The 22,229-nt window shown below is 40.3% G+C and overlaps 1 protein-coding gene across 5 annotated transcripts in view; it reads left to right on the forward strand.

The window, feature by feature from the left end:
* fcho2.S (FCH and mu domain containing endocytic adaptor 2 S homeolog) overlaps nucleotides 1-22,229 on the forward strand; it is a 71,072-nt gene that overhangs the window by 4,450 nt on the left and 44,393 nt on the right. For all 5 annotated transcript variants that reach the window (XM_041580495.1, XM_041580496.1, XM_018244413.2 and 2 more), the window contains exon 2: nucleotides 17,276-17,367. In XM_041580495.1, the coding sequence (XP_041436429.1) occupies nucleotides 17,276-17,367 (92 nt within the window). The remainder of the gene's footprint in view (nucleotides 1-17,275; nucleotides 17,368-22,229) is intronic.

Consider the following 22,229-nt stretch of genomic DNA (forward strand, 5'->3'; position numbering starts at 1 on the left):
CGTCGGATGGCGGCCGCATCTGTTCGTTGACGCGGCCCCGCGATCCGCCCGCCCGTTCCCATTCGTTAGGATCCGATCATTGGGCCCTAGCCCGATATTGCCCTCAAGGTGGGCATATCGGGGAGAGATCCGCTCGTTTAGCGACATCACCAAACGAGCGGATCTCTCTGTGTATGGCCAGCTTTAGATCCAATATATCTTATAAGGGGGACTTCCTTTCCTAGCAGATGAATTAGAGCTCAGTCAAATAAATTCCAGTACAAACAAAATCTAACAAAATAACTGCCTTTTGCACAAATCCTGCATATAGAGAGACCTGATGTCTGGTGATTTTAATAGCGTGAGCTCTAAAGGTCCCCATAGACGCAAAGATTTCTCTTGCCGAACGACCGATTTTAGCGAAGTCCGACCAATCCTTCGAAATTATCGTGTGATTAGTGGGATTCGAACGATCGAACATCTTACGATTTTTCGTCCAACATCTGTCAGGAAATTGATCTGCCAGGTTAAAAAAATCTTTGTCGGTCCCAGTGCAATCTATCTATGTTTGCAGGGCCAAGCAGGCAGCTACCCTTGCAAATTCCTGGCAAATTGGTCTTTTTAGTTGATGGACAATTCGTACGATCGTTCCGAGATAATCGTGGTCTCACGATGAAGATCGGATCTTTTAAAAATCTCAACATCTATGGCCAGCTTAATACATCTTCTAGGCAAAAGGATCTTATTGGATCTTAATGTCAATGAATATCTGACATCCAACTCCTGCATGGAGAGAAACAGATGCTGGGAGAGGGATAGTGAACATAAACTTTATTATTTCACTATCTTATTTCACATGGTCCCATGTGTGGACGCTCTCGCATGAGCAGGAGGGCGAAGTGGCTGCCCGGTTCGCCTAGGGAGCCTGGCCTTGGCCCGGCCCTGCTTTAATGGCTTACTATATAGGAATATAATATATAAGTCCCTTCTTCAAGCTGACATTTTACTAAAAGAGGGGCCCTCAGGGTTCAGAAAGCATATTCTGTATTAAGGTTTTAAAGGCCCCCATACATGGGCCGATAAAAGCTGCCGACAGACCAACAGCTTATTGGCCCGTGTGTGGGGCCATCCGACAGGCTTCCACGATCGATATCTAGCCAAAAGTCGGCCCGATCTCGATTGGGCAGGTTAAAAAATCCCGGCCGTGACTATGCGGTCCCGCAATCCGACCGCCCGTATCGCATCCATTATCGCCCACTAGCCAAATTAGAAAATCTCTGCGTCTTTATTATTGTCTGTGCTAAGAACAGAAACAGTCAAGTCTGCTATATTAGGTAGCTGGGTGTATACAAAATTGCGAAAGAGTAGTTGTTTGCCTGATTTTTCCATTAAAATAGATCGATTCAATCATAAGGGGGGGGGGCATACAGTCCTCAACCAGGGTGTAATGTAACTCCTATCTGATGGGGATTTTCAGTCTGTTGGATCAGTATCTGAAAGGACTATGGTCAGATATGGAGCAGAGTTTGTGTTTTGTTTTTGGCCTAATTCCCAGACCAGTAAACTACTGACTAGGCCTACCTCTTTCTGCAGAAACTGTTTTGTAATAGTCTTCCAAGGTTCCAGGTATAGATTCTGAGTTCATTTGGTTTCATACGTGCAACAGTCTAACCACATCTGTTGTGCAGATAAATTGAGGCATCCCCACCGGAGTGTATTTCCTGAGCTGGTTTCTCTCACCACAAGAGCATCTCAAGGGAGGCATTGTGGTTTCACAAATGATGGTGTAGAGATTTGTGAATTAAAACTTTTACTTTCTGTGCCTCATCGGCTGCTGGTGATACATCATTCTTTGGGACCTGAGCCCCCCTAGCCACGTGTTTTGTCAGGCTTTGTCATATTTAGAACATATGTATGTTATGTATTTAAATAAATCTTCATATTAAAGGTTATATATTGATTTCATATGTAGATCTTATATAAGGGTAACTGTGTTTTTTTTCTCCATGGGTATCTAGAGGGGCAATACAGTTAAGGGTTCCCCAATTCGCCATGAATTACCCTCATCTTGGGTTTGCAGGAGTATAAATCAGTGCAAAAAAAACTTCTCTCTAAATCTTATCCTAACTGGCTTTCATGCTTCTCCCTTAACCACTGCTTCAGGCCTTCCTTAAAGGGCAGATGTTCATACTGGATACATGTATAGGACCTGTTATCCAGGATACTTCGGACCTGGGGTCTTTTCGTCATTTGGATATCTTAATTATTGTTTTAGTTACGACTTAAAACGAATATGATTGTTCTGCATTCTATAAGGATTAATTATATCTTATTTGTATATTTGTTTATTTTTACAGAGAAAAAAGCGATATCCATTTTTTTTTTTTTTTTTTTTTTTTTTTTAAGTTGAATTATTTGATTAAAATGGGATTTATGACAAATAGCCTTTCCACATTTTGGAGCTTTCTGGATAAAGGGATATATGAATGAGGAAAGAGAACCAGCAAAACTAGGAGATAACTTTGGACTGTGTAGTAAAAGTGTATTTACTAGGGATGCACCGAATCCACTTTTTTGGATTCGGCAGAACCCCCGAATCCTTCAGGAAAGATTCGGCCAAATACCGAACCGAATCCAAACCCTAATTTGCATATGCAAATTAGGGGTGGGAAGGGGAAAACATTTTTTACTTCCTTGTTTTCTGACAAAAAGTTCCCTCGTGCCCCTAATTTGCATATGCAAATTCGGATTCGGTTCGGCCAGGCAGAAGGATTCGGCCGAATCCGAATCCACTTTTTTGGATTCGGCCGAACCCCCGAATCCTTCAGGAAAGATTCGGCCGAATACCGAACCGAATCCGAACCCTAATTTGCATATGCAAATTAGGGGTGGGAAGGGGAAAACATTTTTTACTTCCTTGTTTTCTGACAAAAAGTCACGCAATTTCCCTCCCGCCCCTAATTTGCATATGCAAATTAGGATTCGGATTCGGAATCCTGCTGAAAAAGGCCAAATCCCGAACCTAATCCTGGATTCGGTGCATCCCTTGTATTTACACAAACATATCTGATCCTGGCAGCCAGAGTAATATTGACCAGTGATTTTGTTACTTATCTTTCTATTCAGGTCCCATAACATGGTACTGATGTATAGGCCCAGTTGTATTGCTGTTCAAGATTAAAGAAAATACAATAAGGACTACTTTCTTTGTGCCAGGTCCTGGAAAATGAGGGTTAGCACAACTAAATGTATAGCATTTTATAAGTAAAAGAAAAAAAACAATTGGGGAAATGGAGAGAGAAACACACAAGCGCTATGATACAGTGTGATACACTATAATGCCACTGCTTGCTGTTTTTTTTCACCAGTTATCCCTTGAATTATTTTTGTAAATGACCAATGGCCTCAATGGAAGCCTGTTATTTTTAATTGATGGGTTGCTTTAATTGCTGATTGTTGCAACAATAAATGCACTTTATAAATAAAACTGTTTTGGGTTGGCAAGCGGCCAGTGCCGGAATAGATTCTTTGCATAGTTATTTATTATTTGTGTTTAAGTTAACTTGTGGGCACCACCCTGATTTAGGTTAAAGGAACAGTAACACAAAAAAAAACTAAGTGTTTTAAAGTAATGAAAATATAATGCAGTGTTGCAATGCACTGGTAAAACTGATTTGCTGTTTGCTTCAGAAATACTACTATAGTTTATATAAACAAGCTGCTGTGTAGCAATGGCAGAAATTGAAAAAAGTCTATATGACACAGGTTAAATAGTGGAAAACAGATAACACCATTATGTTCTACAGAGCTTATCTGCTGTGTAACCTGAGCCTTTTCTCCTTTGAATGGCTGCCCCCATTGCTACACAGCAGCTCATTTATATAAACAATAGTAGTGTTTCTTAAGTTGATACATTTCTTATGTTTGTCTCTGGTGAGCAGAATCCCTGCGTTTCATTAAAGGCAACTGTTAAATAATGATACAATAGTAGCTAATATTCCACAGATGCTGCTGAGAAATGTATCAATTTATGTAGCTAATTGAAACAGTTCAATTTAGACTGACACACCAGAGACAACCTTAAAGGGCATGTAAAGGCAAAAAAATAAAATCCCATTTTTACTTTCTTTAATGAAAAAGAAACCTATCTCCAATATACTTTAATTAAAAAATGTGTACCTTTTTTTATAAGAAACCTGACTGTATGCAGTGAAATTCTCCCTTCATTTACTGCTGTGGATAGGAATTGTCATACGGTCCCTAACTGCTGAGCAGGGAAACAATCATACTTATGAATAGCAGGGGGAGCCCCCGCTTTACTTCCCAGCCATGCAGAACTCAAGCAGCTTTGTTTATGACGATCCCTAAGCAGCCCAGACCACACTGAGCATGTGCACAGTCTTAGTCTTGCAAAGATGTTTAACAAAGTTTCAAGATGGTGACACCCTGTAGCCAACTTTGAAAGCATAAATGATTTGTTTGATTAGGCTTGTGGTGCAGTAAGTTCATGTTTATATTTAGTATAATGCCCTTTAATTTTGGGGGGAAAAAAACAACAAAAATAAATGATGGAAAGTAATTGAAAAGACAGTCTTTATTTCTGGTGAACATTCTGAAAACAGCTGTACTGAAAAAAGTGTTTGGAAGGTGAACAATCCCATTAATGACAGAACAGATGTATATCTATAATGAAAAAGAATATATTAGCCGAGTGAACACTGGGTATATGCAGCATCTCTCCCTCTGTATTTGGTAGGCAGGCGTAGAGAAGCAGATCTGCTCCTATGAGTTTCTGTGTGTAGCTCCATTCACAGGCAGCCTGAGTGCAGCTATAGGGAGCGGAAATTTGACTGAAAAAACATGCAAGCATACAAAAGAAATAGGCCATGCAGATTTTAATTTAGGGTACTTTACATGCCAGGTTTTCTACTCATCCTAAATGCTCCAAACTGGCTTAATGCCACCTCCTTCTGTGTGGCTTGTATGACTTTCAATAGTAGCCACATAATGCTCTCTTGCTTGCCTTCAGGCTCAAATGAAAAACACTAGTATAGGCATGGGACCTATAATGCCCTAGCTGTGTATCTTAGTGTTTGTAAATGATTTATCACTACATTTCAGCTATGAGTTTTCCCACGCTATTTTCTTGAATAAAATTAGAGATAAGCTGATATGCACATAGATGCTCTACCCTACATTTGCCCTGACAGGCCCAGATTGGGCTTCCAAAGGCAAAAAGAAAGCAGTCATTAAATTTGTTCAAATCTTATACAGCAATACAGCAGTCCTATGCATCAGTCCTGTGTTATGGGCACATAACCCGTTACTTGTCAACCCATATGTTTGAGGGCTGGATTGTTTGCCGTACAAAGATGTCTGTAGACTTTGGATATAAAACAACTATTGAAGGGCTTTATCCAGCTCGCAGGTGGGTTACCCGCAAAAACCTGTGGTACCCTGCGGGTTGCGGGTAGAAGTTTCTGGGTGTGGGTAAAGACGCGGTTCTGCGGGTTTGTGGGTCGGGCCACGGGTCTTCTCAATAACGATATTTACTCCTTTTTTTCTGCTCACATTTACTTCCGATGATGTGACTTTCGGTTTACAATGACAGCACTTCCTGATTCTTGATGGTCAGCGGGTCGGGTTGTGGATAAGGTACTTGTGGGTCGGGTAGCGGTTCTAATCGGGGAAGAATGCGGGTTGCGAGTCCCAAAAAATGGACCCGCACAGGACTCTATCGCAGGCTTCCAGTTAACAATGAGGGTTACTTGATTTGGACATTCGTTGCCCTTTAATGGTTTGACCTCAACTGAGTTTTACATGGGTAGAAATATAAAAATGTATCCATAGACCTTCATATGCTTCATTCCTGCACTGATGATTTCTTTGCAGAGGCCTAGCTGGATGCATGCAGTTGTTTTGGTACCTTGTCTTGCAATAATCTTGCCCCATTGTTAATGCAAATTTCTTCCTGCCCATCCCAACTTGCTATTTTTATCATCTTAGGGCCATAAAATGTGGACCGCACCAGTACTCCTGTAGGGAGCAAAAATGCTTTAAAGAAGATTTAAGAAATGTACACTAGTACATTTTGGATTTGCATTACGGGGCATTAAAATGGTGTGTGTGTCAAAAGCCCCAAGGCTGCTGTTTAGGAGTGAATGAAAGAGAATGTGTGTGTGTGTGTGTGTATTGCCTTTGCTTTTGTCTCTGTACTGGAGGCTTATAGGTTTAACTAGCCATCCATAAACTGTATAGAAACCTGGAATGAATTTTAGGAATGTTAGGTGTGTCCTGAATGCCTTTCTGATCAGTAGAGACACTCTGCATTGAGATGAGTGCCTGCAAGTCTTGTTAATATGGTGACGTTTTAATGATTCACTCATGTAATCCATAGAGCATGACTGTATATGCCCTTTTCACTTGTTTGCTTTTCTCTGCTTCTGGTTTACAATACATATCTGGCTGTCAACTAGGTAGTCGGTCTCTTTATAATATTATGTTTGATCTAAGTATATATTGTGTATTATCTTTAAATGATAGTATTGTTATGGGGGTTCAACAACCCTTTTACACAATTATCCACCAAACATCAGTTCCGAGGGTAAAAAAAGTTTTTTTATATAAGCTTTATCCTCTTAGTTTATATAGGTATTCCATATGCTTTGGTTCGCTCACCGTTCAGATGTGGTGGTTCGGGTGCGATATGCCCCGAACCCTGCTCTTATCAATATCCCACAAGGGGGAATACACTCATGTCCAAGAAAGCATTGGTTTTCCTCATTTATATATATAAATAGGATTGGCTTACCCTTTCGGTAGTGTGACCCGGGTGCTGCCGCCCCGAGTCCGTCGCTAAGGAAACAATCCACTGCATACAATCCAAAGGTGTGGGAGCGCACTTCCAAGGTCACAAATAGGTCACTTCAGTTTTCTTAAAAAATTACTTTTATTTAGACATTGTTAAAAAAGAATTACATCAGCATTTGGTCTGACGCGTTTCGTATAAACATACTTCATCGGAGATGAAGTATGTTTATACGAAACGCGTCAGACCAAATGCTGATGTAATTCTTTTTTAACAATGTCTAAATAAAAGTAATTTTTTAAGAAAACTGAAGCGACCTATTTGTGACCTTGGAAGTGCGCTCCCACACCTTTGGGTTGTTATGGGGGTTGTTCACCTTCCAAACCCTTTTTTTTCAGTGCAATTGTTTTCAGATCAGTTCAGCAGTAACAAAGACTTTTTTTCAATTACTTTCTATCTTTTATTTTTTACTGTTTTTCCAAAATCTAAGTTTAAAGTTTAATGTCCCTGTCTCTGGTGTTTCAGTCTGGCAGCTCAGTAATTCAGGCACAGACTATTTTTGCAACATTTAGTCGTTACAGTTTTTTGCAGTATCTGTAGAATATTAGCAACTATTGTATCAATTCTAACAGCTGCCTTTAATGAACCTCGGATTCAGCTGTATTGACTAAAAATATCAATTTGAAACAGTTTGGGTTGGTGATCTCCCCCCTTCCAGAGCTGCTTTAGATATTCGAAAAACAGTCACAAATAGAAAATATAAAGTATTTGGAAAAAGTCTTTATTTCTGGTGAAGTGTCTGAAACCAACTGAAAAATGTGTTGGAAGGTCAACAACCCCTTTAAAGGAGCACTAAACCCTAAAAATAAATGTAGCTAAAATGCCATGTTTTATATACTAAACTGATTGCACCAGCCTAAAGTTTTAGCTTCTCAATAGCAGCAATGATCCAGGACTTCAAACTTGTCACAGGGGGTCACCATCTTGGAAAGTGTCTGTGACACTCACATGCTCAGTGGGCTCTGAGCAGCTGTTGAGAAGCTAAGCTTAGGGGTCATCGCAAATTATCCAGCAGAAAATGAGGTTGGACTGTAATATAAGCTGATGCTACAGGGCTGACATTTCTATTCTATGTGTGCTTTATATTGTGAGTGGGTCCCCAAGCTCAGTAAGTAACCGCAGCACAGAGCATGTGCAGTGAATCAGCAGAAAAGAAGATGGGGAGCTACTGGGGCATCTTTTGAGACTCAGATCTTCCCTGCTAAAGGGCTGTGATTGCCTTGGGCTGGTACAGAAGCACAAAACATAATGTACAACATTTCTACCTACTTCTTTAGTTTAACTTTCCTTGTCCTTTAAGGATGACTGTGTAAGGAGGTACTGTAATGGTCAGCCTGGGGTGCTCTTTTCGAAAGATGTTTTAATGCATTTGAACAATGAGTTTGCTTAATATAAATCTAGTTCTGCACATTATGTTTGGTTTCTCTTTCTGCTGGCTAAATTATGTGTAATATTGGTGTGTTCCCATGAAGGCAATTCAGTCGGTCTAGTTTAGTATCTGTAATCGAATGTGCAATTTGCTGCATTTCATGCTGAGCCATGTCCCAAATCTGCCATTTGGCTTTCTTTTATTTTCACCCAGGGAAACTCTTCACATGTGCTATTGGAAGCCTGCGTTCTGGAGTTTAGATTGGGAGTGAGTTCTTTAACCTGCTTTTTATTATTTCACAATAAAGAAAAATTTAAAAAATTAAAAGCTTGCCAGATTTTAGGTGACCGTTTACTAAATACTTTGTTTCACCAAAGAAGCTTGTATTACCAGTCCATAGAGCCATATGGGCATTTTCCTTATACTTTCTATTGTAACTGCCACTATTAAACACAGTGCAGATGGAACCTATAGGTTAACACTAGTACTGATAATAACAGTTTTACGTTTGGCACTATCTTTCTATCGGCCTTTTAAAAGGGGACCTGTCACCCTAAGCAATAATTCCAAATCCCTTTCTGTTGCATTTATTAAACAAAATAAACTTTATTCACCCTATAATATGTTTTAAATATAGTTTCCTTCATTCTTTTGGAATCCACAATTCGAGCACCATTTTGTGAACACTGTTATCATGGCAAGCTTGGCATCATGCAAATTATACAGCTTTCTATCACTGGGTGACTGTTCCCCTTTAAAAAAAGAATTTAGCTCAGGTTCAGTGTCAATCAACTTCACCTTTACCTAGATCCATTGTGCCCCTTATCTTTACAGACTATTTATGCACCACCCACTATGGAAAGCAGAAGGACTTCAGTATGTATTTGCATAGTGTTTTTTTTTTGGTATAAAAGCCCAGATGAATGAGCTCATGTAGAAAAAAGGGATATATTTTAAAGCTCACCAAATATGCCCATTTTTGCTTGTTTAGTTTGGCAGCTAATTTCAACAATACAGGTACATTGTGGGGTATGGGACCTATTATCCAGAATGCTCAGGACGTGCAGATTTCCATGATAGGGGTCTTTCTGTAATTTGGATCTCCTTATCTTAAGTTTGTGAAAAAAGGTTTAAACATTAAACCCAATAGGATTGTTTTACCTGCAGTAAGGATTAATTATATCTTTGTTAGGATCAAGTACAAGAAAATGTTTTTTGTTTTTTTTATTACAGAGAAAAAGGAAAAATAATTTTTACAAATTTGAATTATTTAATTAAAATGGCTGTTGTGGGAGGCGGCCTGATTTTTGGAGCTTTCTAGCTAATGGATCGCATACCTCGACAGTTACTGTGTAATGAGAGCCCTAAACTGTAGGGCTATGTGACAGCTCTGCATGGCAAATTAAAGTATAATGAATGGGCCACTGATTTTGCTCATTACTGGTCCCATATTTTACTAGTAATTCATCCTGTGTAAATTCATACATTTTCCCAAACTGTCATCTCTGTTCTTTTCCTGTTCAGCTTTGTTTAACTTGGCCAGAAGGATGAAATCAGGTTATTATTTTATAAACAGAGCACTCATTTTACTGCCACTTCTGAATGTTGTGGCTTTTATTGGACTCAGTTTACATGCAATCAACCAACCAGCATGAGGAGATAAAAAGGAAAACACCCTTTAAAGCTAAAGGCACAGTGTGTGTTTTTCCCTCTCGGTGTATTTTAGCCGGCAGAGAATCAATTGAAAGCGCCCTTTTCCCTTCCTGTTGACGGTAATGTGAACTGCCTGAAAGTGCAGTGGTGGTTGATAGAAACCCTACACTTGTTTAAAGGGCATCTATCTTCAAAAAAACAACCAAAAAACACCCCCCCCCCCCACTAGAGGTGCCAGCTAATAGATAGATAGCGGCCAGAGGATAGCGTTGGGGGAAACAGTAGTTTTAAAATGCTTCCTGCAAGTGCTCTGGTGCCTGCACCGGGAGGGAACCATGTAGAGGGAAGTGGAACAGAAATGGCATAATCTGTGGTCAGGGGGAATTTAAAAAGGAAAACTTATATTGCAATTAAATGACCCACACCCATATCTACATCCTCAAATTTTACAAAGTAGAGAAGGCACTCGCAGAACCATGAACTGCCTAGGTGCCAAGTATAAGTTGCAACACAATTTACCAGGAAAACCAGCTCTCACAGAGTTGGTTAAAAAACAAATAAACTATTTTTTATTAAAATGATTGACATTTCGGTCTACATCACAGACATAATGATAATCGAATAAAGGGTCATTCATGAAGATTTTGTGAGAGAACTGTTAAGATAATGGTCAGCACTGTAGATTCCCCCTCAAACTACTCTGCTGTACTTTATTTTACTCTCTCATCAGTAACAGGTTTGTTATGTTTACTGCTCTGCAAATTAGCCAGGTGAATAGTTAACTTTGTGATAAGTCTGTCATAAGGAGAAGTAAAGAGCTATGAATTGCTGGGACAATCTACTATATACATACATAAGCACAATGCTATTGATTTATTGGATCCCCCACAAGGCAAGCACCATGTAATAGTTCAGTTGCTGGCTCTACAATGTCAGTGCTGCTTAAGGTGGCCATAGACGCAACAATTACTATCTTTCTTGGAAAAGATCTTTCCAAGAAAGATCTTTCGTTTCAATACACACATGTAGAGCTGAATCGTCGGATATACAGGTAGAAACAATACAATTCTACCTGTATCTGACGATTCAGCACAGACGCAAAGATCCGCTCGTTTGGAGACATCGGCAAGTGAGTGGATCTTTCCCTGATATGCCATTAACGAGCATGGCTATATCGGGGGTAATCTGAACGTTCGGCCGTATGGCCGAACGATCCGATTACGATGCGCAATGGGCTCCGGCGGGATCGGTCGGGTCAAAATCAAACCTGTCCGATCGACCAAACGAGCGATCTCTGCCGGATGAAAGATGTCGGCACTCTCCACACACGATCCGAAAATCGTACAAATCTTTGATTCGTACAATAGGATCTGTGCGTCTATGGCCAGCTTAACAATGGCCGATGTTCTGGTGCCTTCAAAGGCACCCGATCAAAGTTTTCCTTCCAGCCTGATCGACGAGCCGACCAATATCCAAGTCTTCTGCCGACATCGGTCGCCTTTTTTCCCACGATGCACGTACCGAATATCGTACGATATTATCTGTGCATCTATGGCCACCTTTAGTCCATGAAAGCATTGGGATTAAGGGTAGAACTACACAAGTGCTTTTACCAGCGATAGCTTCCGTTATGACGCGCTGAGATGAATCGCAGGCTTCACGTCGGATGCACTGAATCTAATATAAGCAATAGGAATGTCGGACGTTGTCACTGCGTGCATGCGGCACGACTGTCGGATGTGAATGCTGCATGTTGCGTCTTTGCGTGTCGCTTCGGATCCACACAGTGAAAACAACCGTCATTCCTATTACTTACCTTATATTCGGCGCATGCGACGTGATGCCTGCGATTCATCTCAGATGCTATCGCAGGTAAAAGCGATCGTGTAGTTCTACTCTAAGAGTTGTTTGCTCAGGCATCTCTTCCTGCTGTATAATCCGACATTAATTCATTTTCCCTGAACCAAAACACAGAAGTGCCTGGCTGTTTAATAATGAGGTTGTAATCTGTAAAGAATACGCCACTAAAACATTTCTAATGAAGTTTGGATTTGGCGTTAATCTTGTTGATCCCTTTTTTCCTGTAGGGACAGTTTGACTCTTATTACATACTGCCTGTGAAGGAGTATTATTATTTCTGTTCCTATTTATATCTGGGAATGAAAAGACACGTATTTAAGTAGGTACAGCCAAACTTGATTGGGCACATGTCGGGCATGTCAGTGGGTGGGCTGCAGCTGGTAGGACTGTGCGGCCCACCATTGCAGGGTGTGAAGGCTTTTAAGATCAAAAGGGTATAATATTTTATTGTAGTTTACTAAAACAATACTATCCAGGGGTATTTCTCTCTGGATGCTTTCTTTGAGCTTCCTGAAGAGCATTGTTTTGGGGACAGAACCAAAGTGACACCCAGTTTATAGACTGCATCCATAGCTCCTGGTGATTGAGAATAAGCCAGATGGTTATCCATCATGGATTGACCCAAACCAGGTGAAACATTGCAGTGAATTTTGTGTCCTGCTTTTTAGGTTTACAGGTTTTGGCATGATCTGGGCCAAGATATTGCCCCTATCCTGGCATCCAGGTTTTTCCTTCCCTTCTGTAACTTTGGAATGGACCATGTGGACTACTGCTAGAGTGACCTACTGCTAGAGTGACTTACTTAGTGAACGACTTACCGAGATTGCTTCTTAGCTAATTACTCCTAAAAGTTTACAAGTCACTCATCATGGCACCATTCGTCCACCTCCCTTTTAGAGATTGTTATATAGACTGAGGCAGCTGGGAGAGGAGGGGATTTAGTCTGTGATAACTCCTTCCTGACCAGTAACCGAAAGGGGGGGAAATTACAATGTTGGTGAATGGCAGTTGGGCATCTTTATCCTTAAAGGAGAAACAAACCCTTAATTAAAAAAACCCTTCCCTACATAGACGCCCCTCCCTCCTCCACCCAGCCTAGCTGCTACCCAGGGCAAATGCCCCTGACTCTTTACTTACCCCTCCGTGCAGACTCTGTTCAGCGGAGTTCACGGACGCCATCTTCAGCCTCTTCGGTTATCTTTGGAATGAGACTGGCGCTTCGACAATTTTTGTGAGTTGTTGCGAAACAGAAAATTGCTCCAACTGCACATGTGCCTCTCCGACAGTCTCATTCCAAAGATTACCGAGAGAAGAAGATGTCTGCCGTGAAGTCCGCTGGACAGAATCTGCACGGAGGGGTAGTAAAGAGTTAGGGGCATTTGCCCGGGGTAGCAGCTAGGCTGGGGGGAAGAGGGAGGGGGACTGTGTAGGGTAGGGTTTTTCTTTTTATTAAGGGTTTGTTTCTCCTTTAATTTGACATACTTTTCTATATCTTAGTCTATCCATTCATTTTGAATGCTTTGACAGTGAGTTAAATGTATACAAGTGTAACAGTTATTTTACATGCTTAAAGGAACAGTAACAACAAAAAAATAAAGTTATTTAAAGTAATGAAAATTAAATGTCTTGCTGCCCTGCACTGGTAAAATTGGTGTGTTTGCTTCAGAAACACTACTAAAGTTTATATGAACAAGCTGCTGTGTAGCCATGGGGGCAGCCATTCAAAGCACAGGATACACAATTGATAACAAATAAGTTCTGAAGAATCCAAATGTATACTTCAGAGCTTATCTGTTGTTTACCGTGTAACCTGTGCTTGAATAGCTGCCCCCATGGCTGAAAAGCAGCTTGTTTATGTGCAGGTCAAAAATACATTATATTGTGATTCCTTTAAAACACTTTGGTGTTACTGTTCCTTTAAATGAGCAAGTATAGGCAGCCTTCAGCACTCCAGGTATTGTGAAACTGCAATATGTACTTCTCCTTCTATCGTTAGCCTTACTAGATAACTAGACTATTGTAACTAAGTAAAGGAGGCCAAACTGGCCCTGAAGAAGTTTTTGCCAAAGACACCCAGCCTGTGATACAAGTCTACTAGAAAATCACATAAACATTAAATAAACCCATTAGGCTGGTTTTGCTTCCAAAAAGGATTAATTATATCTTAGTTGGGATCAAGTACAAGGTATTTTTTTTTTTTTTTTTTCATTTGAACATTTTATAGATTTTTCAAAGAATAATAGGTTAGACAGACATAATACTGAAAACACGGTACAAATAAACGTAGCACAGCGTCCCCACATCTGCCACAATACAAGGTATTTTTTTTATTACAGAAAAAAAGGAAATCATTTTTAAAATCTGGATGAAATGGAGTCTATATGAGATGGCCTTTCCATAATTCGAAGCTTTCTGGATAACGGGTTTCCGGATAACTGATCCCATACCAGTATCTATAAAATTGCAAATGGGTCACCTGAACAATATTTAGTTATTGGGGATTTAATGTTGAAGGAATAGTGATGTTCCCTTTGCTTGCCTGCTTTTATCCATTGTAGACGGCTAACATCAGACTCCATGAGTTGTTCACTTAAATAAGTAGGCAAAATAATGAAAGCATATCTTTTAAAATGACCCAGTAAAGATCCATTGGTAATTGTTGGAAGACTTGCCAGCAATCAAAGTAACTGTAATTAACATCATTTTATTAATACATATTTTATGGTTGACCGTAAAAAAGCGTGTATTCAGTTTCTTTAATTCACAATTCTTGGCTTTTCTTTTTTTCAGAAATACATTTTGTTTTTAGGGAGGTTCTTTCTCCATTTCCTGTCAGTAACTCTGGAATGTTTTTGTGACAATAGTTTATTTCCATGTCTTATCACTGACCGTGCGCTGAAAAGCTTTCATTTATTCAGAGGCAACTTGTTTTGTTTCATTGAGTAAACACTAATGGTAACACGCTTTATATCTGTAATGTCAGTTTTCTTATAGTTTAATATAATTATTATATTTTTCTTTGTAGGGTTGATTTAATAAAGGTAGGGTAAGTATTGCAGTGAAATTGATATTTTACTTAAATATTGTGCTTTCCCCTGCAATAACTTTAAAGGAACAGTTCAGTGTAAAAATAAAAAAAGACTGTGCAAATAAAAAATGTTTCTAATATAGTTAGTTAGACAGAAATTTAATGTATAAAGGCTGAAGTGACTGGATGTCTAACATAATAGCCAGAACACTACTTCCTGCTTTTCAGCTCTCTAACTCTGAGTTAGTCAGCGCCTTTATTGGGGCCACATGGGACATAACTGTTAAGTGAGTTTTCAATTGATTCTCAGCATTCAGGACAGATTCAAAAGCAAAAAGTTATGACCCATGTGGCCCCCCCTCAAGTCACTAATTGGTTACTGCCTGGTAACCAATCGGTGGAAACCAAGAAAGCTGCAAAGCAGGAAATAGTGTTCTGTAATGTTAGAAATCCAGCCTTTATACATTAAATTTTTGTCTATGTAGGGTAGGGGTTTTTAAGATAAAAAATTTGGTTCTCCTTTAAGGCAATGTACTCGCCTAATTGATGAATGTTTGTGAAACAGATTCATAGTTTATTATTATTAATAATTACAATAATAATAATTATAAGCGTTATGTAATAAGAGGTGTAGAGTTTACCCATATCTAGTTTTCCTGAGCTACCAATCAAATGTTTTTTTGCACTGACTATTAAATGCTGCCTGTTGATTGGTTGCTATGGATAACTAGACAGGAAGCAACCTTTAAGTTTCTTACACTCCCCCATATGTTTCCCCAAAAGTATTTAGAAGGAGATCGCTTGTATTTTCTGGCCTTTCAGTGCACTTAAAGGAGAACTAAACCCTTAAATTGAATATGGCTAAAAATGCCACATTTTATATACTGAACTTATTGCACCAGCTTAAAGTTTCAGCTTGTCAATAGCAGCAATGATCCAGGACTTCACACTTGTCACAGGGGGTCACCATCTTGGAAAGTGTCTGTGACACTCACATGCTCAGTGGGCTCTGAGCAGCTGTTGAGAAGCTAAGCTTGAGAGTCATCACAAATTATCCAGCAGAAAATGTGTTTTGGCCTGTAATATAAACTGATGATACAGGGCTTATTAATAAATTCTGATGCTAATTGCACTGGTTTATGTGCTGTTGTGTAGTAATTATCTATATTAATTACTAATCAGCTTTATATTGTGACATTTATATTCTATATGTATTGTATCTTGTGAGTGGGTCCCTAAGTTCAGTAAGTGACAGCAGCACAGAGCAGGTGCAGTGAATCAGCAGAAAAAGAGATGGGGAGCTACTGGGGCATCTTTGGAGACAGATCTTCCCTGCTAAATAGGGAATCAGCAGAAAAAGAGATGGGGAGCTACTGGGGCATCTTTGGAGACACAGATCTTCCCTGCTAAATGACTGTGGTTGCCTTGGGCTGGTACAGAAACCCAAAACATCACGTACGACATTTCTGCCTACATATTTAGTTAGGCTTTAGTTCTCCTTTAAGAGTATTAAAGTGATAATGACACTTTCCTATTACTGATAGGAACATAACACTTATCTTAAGTAAGAGTGAACTACAGAATTAAAATTCAGAATCCCGCTTTAACCACCCCCATGCAGAACTACTTACAGCTGCACTTAGACCAAGCTTTAAGCTGGCAATAAACGCAAAGTCGTACAACCTTAGTTTCTTATGATTTTTCGACCATGTATGGATCATTCCGACATTTTTCTATCATGGCGAGCAGTCATTTAGTCAATGGGATTTCTGTTGGCTAACGATAATACCTCTGCATGTGTTGCCTATCTGACAATATCAATGGATGACTGTCACTACTATTTGTTGGACGTAACTTTGGTGTAATTGCTGTCTGGCAATTAATGCCCAGAACATAATCAGATTTGTACTTTTTACTACTTTATTTAATCTTAATGGTTAATTGTAGATCATTACATTGAAACAAATGAAAAATCTATGGCCACTTGAGGGCCAGGTCATGCTTAGATGGTGGTGGTGGTGGTGGTGGTGCAATATTCCTATTAGCTGGAGTATTTTTTTATATTTCTACTCCAGCTTGTGGAAGGATCAGGCCAATCCCCAACTCAGTATGACTAATAATGGAATCTGCTCTCTCTGCATTCCGTTGTCCAGATTATCTGTAGTTATACTCGGTTGGGTGTTAGAACAAAATAATATTGTAGTGTCCCCCAACCCGACTAGTAATACTGACGTGTTCCTACAAATGTAAGAACATATATATGACAGAAACCGCAGAGTGTTGGAAGTTCTGTGCATAATGCTGGCATACTTGCATAGTAAGTTGGGTTGAAAAAAGACACACGTCCATCAAGTTGAACCTTTTAACTTTATATAACTTGCCTAACTGCTAGTTAGTGTTCTTGCTGTGCCAGCAGTGTATTCTTGAAACATTTAATACCTTGATTTTGTTATATATAAACGAATGTATTTCCCCGTTGTTCTGTATTTGAGATGTAATTTGCTTTGTTTTATCACAGGGGGAGAAGAACAGCGGCTTTGATGTACTCTATCATAATATGAAACATGGGCAGATATCCACAAAAGAATTGTCTGAATTCATAAGGGAAAGGTATGTTTTCACATGTTACTTTTTTCATAACTTGTGAATGCTGGCATTCTTGTTACAGAACGATTCCCTTCTTCTAGCAGAAATGTCATGCCAATCACATTGCATGTTTCTGCTGAGTGTGGAGTGAGAATACCGTGGCGCATAAAAGAGCCTGTGAGGCCATTGATGTTAAGATTGAGGCAAATAAATATGCCCTATCTCTGCTGACCCTTGCATAGGTAACAAACTGTCGTAGGCAGGGTGGTTATGGACAGATTTAAAGAAGAACTAAACCCTAAAAATGAATATGGCCAAAAATGCCATATTTTATATACTGAACTTATTGCACCAGCCTAAAGTTTTAGCTTTTCAATAGCAGCAATGATCCAGGACTTCAGACTTGTCACGGGGGGTCACCATCTTAGAAAGTGTCTGTGACACTCACATGCTCAGTGGGCTCTGAGCAGCTGTTGAGAAGCTAAGCTTAAAGGAGAATAACGCTTAACTAAAGAAGTAGGCTAGAAAAGTTGTACATTATGTTTTGTGCTTCTGTACCAGCCCAAGGCAACCACAGCCCTTTATATGGCAAGATCTGTGTCTCCAAAGATGCCCCAGTAGCTCCCCTTCTTCTTTTCTGTTGATTTACTGCACATTCTCTTTGCTGCTGTCACTTACTGAGCTTAGGGAGCAACACACATTTTGCTGTGTATATATAGAATATAAATGTCACAATATAAGGCTGATTAGTAATTAATACAGATAATTACTACATGGCAGCACAGCACCAGTGCAACTAGCTTTAGAATTTAATAACCAGCTCTGTAGGATAATTTTTAACAACCCCTAAGTTTAGCTTCTCAACAGCTGCTCAAAGCCCACTGAGCATGTGAGTGTCACAGACGCTTTCCAAGATGGTGACCCCCTGTGACAAGTTTGAAGTCCTGGATCATTGCTGCTATTGACAAGCTGAAACTTTAGGCTGGTGCAATGAGTTCAGTATATAAAATATGGCATTTTAGCCATATTAATTTTTAAAGTTTAGTTCTCCTTTAAGACTGGGCTTTCATATCATGTAGAGAGACGGATACCATAAAATGATAGTTTCTTAAGCTAACATCCCCAGATGTCAGTGAACAACAGATCCCATCATTCTTAAACATGTAATGAAGGAATTAAGCGTTCTGGGAATTTTAGTTTTGCCAGCATCTGGGGCCAAAGCTTAAGAAACACTGATCTTTCTACTATTAAAACCTTAAAACCTGTTATAAACTTGTTTAAAAGCCTCAGCCTTAGGCATAGGGCAGGGGCAGGCAATTATTTTCTATTCTGAACTTCCTAGAAGTCACTGCATTCCCCACATTCCCCTCCTCACTATCTAATTGTGTAACTGTAACCAGGGCATGGGCATCAGGTGCCCTGCTGTGGCACAGAAACAAGATTTTTGGCATGATGCAAAGCTTGCCTTAAAGGAACAGTAACACCAACAAAAAGTGAAAGTGTTTCAAAATAATGACGATATAATAAAGCCCTGCAATGATAAAACTGGTGTGTTTGCTTCAGAAACACTACTATAGTTTATATCAGTGGTCCCCAACCAGTAGCTCGTGAGCATCATGTTGCTCCCCAACCCCTTGGATGTTGCTCTCAGCAGCTTCAAAGCAGGTGCTTATTTTTGAATTCCTGGCTTGGAGGCAAGTTTTGGTTGCATGAAAACCAGGTGTACTACCAAACAGAGCCTCCTGCAGGCTGCCAGTCCACATAGGGGCTACCAAATAGCCAATCACAGCCCTTCGTTGGCATCCTCGGGAACTATATTCATGCTTATGTTGCTCCCCAACCCTTTTTACATTTGAATGTGGCTCAAGGGTGAAAAAGGTTGGGGATCCCTGGTTTATATAAACAAGCTGCTGTGTAGCCATGGGTGCAGCCATTGAAACCACAGGTTACACAAGAAAAGGTGGCCATAGACGCAAAGATCCGCTCGTTTGGTGACATTGCCAAACGAGCGGATCTTTCCCCGATATGCCATTAACTAGCATTGCTATATCGGGGGTAATCTGAACGTACGGCCGTACGATCCGATTACGATGCACAATGGGCTCCGGCTGGATCGGTCGGGTCAAAATCAAACCTGTCCGATCTACCAAACGACCGATCTCCTCCGGACGAAAGATGTTGGCACTCTCCACACATGATCTGAAAGTCATACTAGTCTTCGATTCGCACAATAGGATCTGTGCATCTATGGCCAGCTTAACCTCTGCCTTTCCTCCTTTGGCAGCTTGAATGGCTGCCCCCCATGGCTACACAACAACTTGTTTATATAAGCTATAATCATTTTTCTAAAGCTAACACACAACTTTTACCAGTGTAGGGCAAAAAAACATTATACTTTAAAACAAATTAATTTTTTGCTGTTACTGTTCCTTTAATAACAGTGTCTACAGAACAGCAACTGTCTGCTTGAATTCCAAGACAAAGAAAAATGTAAATAAATTGAAGTAACATTTATTTGGCTTGACTAACGTCATAGCATAGGATTTGGAATTATTTCTTAAGGTAACAGGTCCCCTTTAAGTAACATTTATTACATTTGGGGCTGAAAACACCACAAAGTAAAATACTCTATTAAATAATCCTTTCACTTTTAGTCATGTGCTAAATAGACCTGTGCAGGGTTCCCAGTTATATCTATCAGCTTAGCTACTGGGCAGTGGTGTGTTCTAGTTATGTTTGCTCTGTGATTGATAAACAACATTTCTCCCCATAATAATATTAAATGGGCTGTGTGAATATGTAGTGTTGTGTATGTGGGGTAATCCAGTGTCAGTCTGCGCTTCTTCCCTTGGAACTGAGCACAGTCCCTGCTTTGTGGTTCCAGCTGTTGCTTATTTCTTTTCCTCTACTGTTGCTAGTGAATAGCTGGCAATAAACATCGGCTCTGTCATTTGCCTCCCATTGTTATGCTTCACTCCTCCCATAATGTTTCTTGCCTGACCTTGCACCTGTAATGCAGCCATGCAGAATGTCTATAATGCCCTCAGAATAAAAGGTATAGATGGATGGAAAAAGCACTAATTGGCTGAAGTGTGTAGGTTTAATAAATCAGCAGGTTTGTGTTTCTTCTGAATTCCCTGGTGCAGTCAGTTTATAGCTTAGCATTGCATTTTTTGTTGTGTTCTTACCAATGTGGGAGCAGGCACATACAGAAGCTCTTCTGCAAACCTGACAGCCCTGATAGTCTACACAAACAGATTCAACAAGGAGCAGGAGACACTCACCTGGCAAACTCTACCTCAGATTAGAGTCCTGCAGCGGGTCGGGTTCCCGCGAGTTACCCGCAAAAACCTGCGGTACCCTGCGGGTTGTGGGCTGAAGTTCCGGGATCGGGTATAGACGCAGTTTTGCGGGTCTTCTCAATAGCGATTTTTACTCCTTTTTTCTGATCATGCCACTTCCGGTTTACAATGACAGCACTTCCTGTTTTCCTCCTTTTTTTTCGAGCACGCCTACTTCCGGTGTACAATGAAAGCAATTCCTGATTCTAGATGGTCAGCGGGTCGCGTGTCTGGGTTGCGGATAAGGTACTTGCGGGTCGTGTCCAATTGGGTAAGAATGTGGATCCGGGTTGCGGATTGCAGGTTGTAGGTACGGGTTACAAAAAATGGACCCGTGGAGGGAGCGCACAAATGAGCATTGGAGGCTTCGGGCCGTTTGGAAAAATTCACCTGCGAGTCTCCACAAAATGGCATTGACAAGACACCGGTGCTTCCACCGCCACAGATACAGCAGATAGAAGACCCAGCGAGAGTCTCCAGAAACACCGGCACCCACCGGGCAACCAATACTGCATAATGTCATGTTGGAGATCAGGTCGGCCAACGAAGCATGTACCACTGTAATCAACACAAAAACGGAGGAGATTAAGATAGACCTCTCGATTATAAAACATGACCTGCAAAAACAATGCGAGTGAGCAACAGCAGTAGAGTCCTAGGTTAGTAACCTCGAGGATTCCGGCAGAGACCTCCAGGACCAGTCCTCTAGTCTGACGATCTGGAGAACCATCTGCACCAGAGTAACCTAAGATTTGTCTTTTTTCCAGAACTTGCAGAGGGCCCCTCTCCAGAATCCTTCGTAGAAACGTGGCTGAGGGACACATTTGGAGCCGCACATCTCTCCAGCACCTTCACTATAGAAAGAGTGTGCCGCGTCCCAACCAGACAGTCCCCTCCAGGTGCACCACCTAGACCCCTAATTGCAAAACTTCTCAATACACAAGACCACAACAAGAAACTCGCTGGCCAGAGCACAGGAGCCTCCACAATCTCCACATACAGGGAGTCCCCAGGTTACAAACATCGACTTACATACAATTTGCACTTACAAACGGAGGCTATTACAGTAATTTACTGTGGTTTGCTTTCTGTAATTAATCTTCACACATTAAGTCAACGATAAAATCATGTTAACATTAAATAAACCCATAAACTTTGGAGCTTTCTGGATAACGGGTTTCCAGATAACGGATCCCGTACTTAATATAATATAAAACTACACACAACTATCTGAACGTTTAAATACAATGCATAGGCTGGAATTTTGCACCATACAGAAACCCGATAACAATATATTGCATAGTCCTTCCTGTGCTACTCCCTTTTGTTTTATTACTCATAGAGAAGAGCGACCTGGCTAACTAAAGTTAAGAGTCCAAAGGTATATATATAAAGTACTACAGTGACACCATTGCAATGTAAAAAAAACAAACAAGCCCCTTAAAATGGTTTGCTCTTTTCCTGGGAATTTAATTTATTCAGATAAAGCCGTTCCTCCATTACAACCATTGTATTGTTGGCAAATCTGCATAAATAATTGTATAA

Source organism: Xenopus laevis, chromosome 1S (genome assembly GCF_017654675.1).
Source record: "Xenopus laevis strain J_2021 chromosome 1S, Xenopus_laevis_v10.1, whole genome shotgun sequence".
Lineage (NCBI taxonomy): Eukaryota > Metazoa > Chordata > Amphibia > Anura > Pipidae > Xenopus > Xenopus laevis.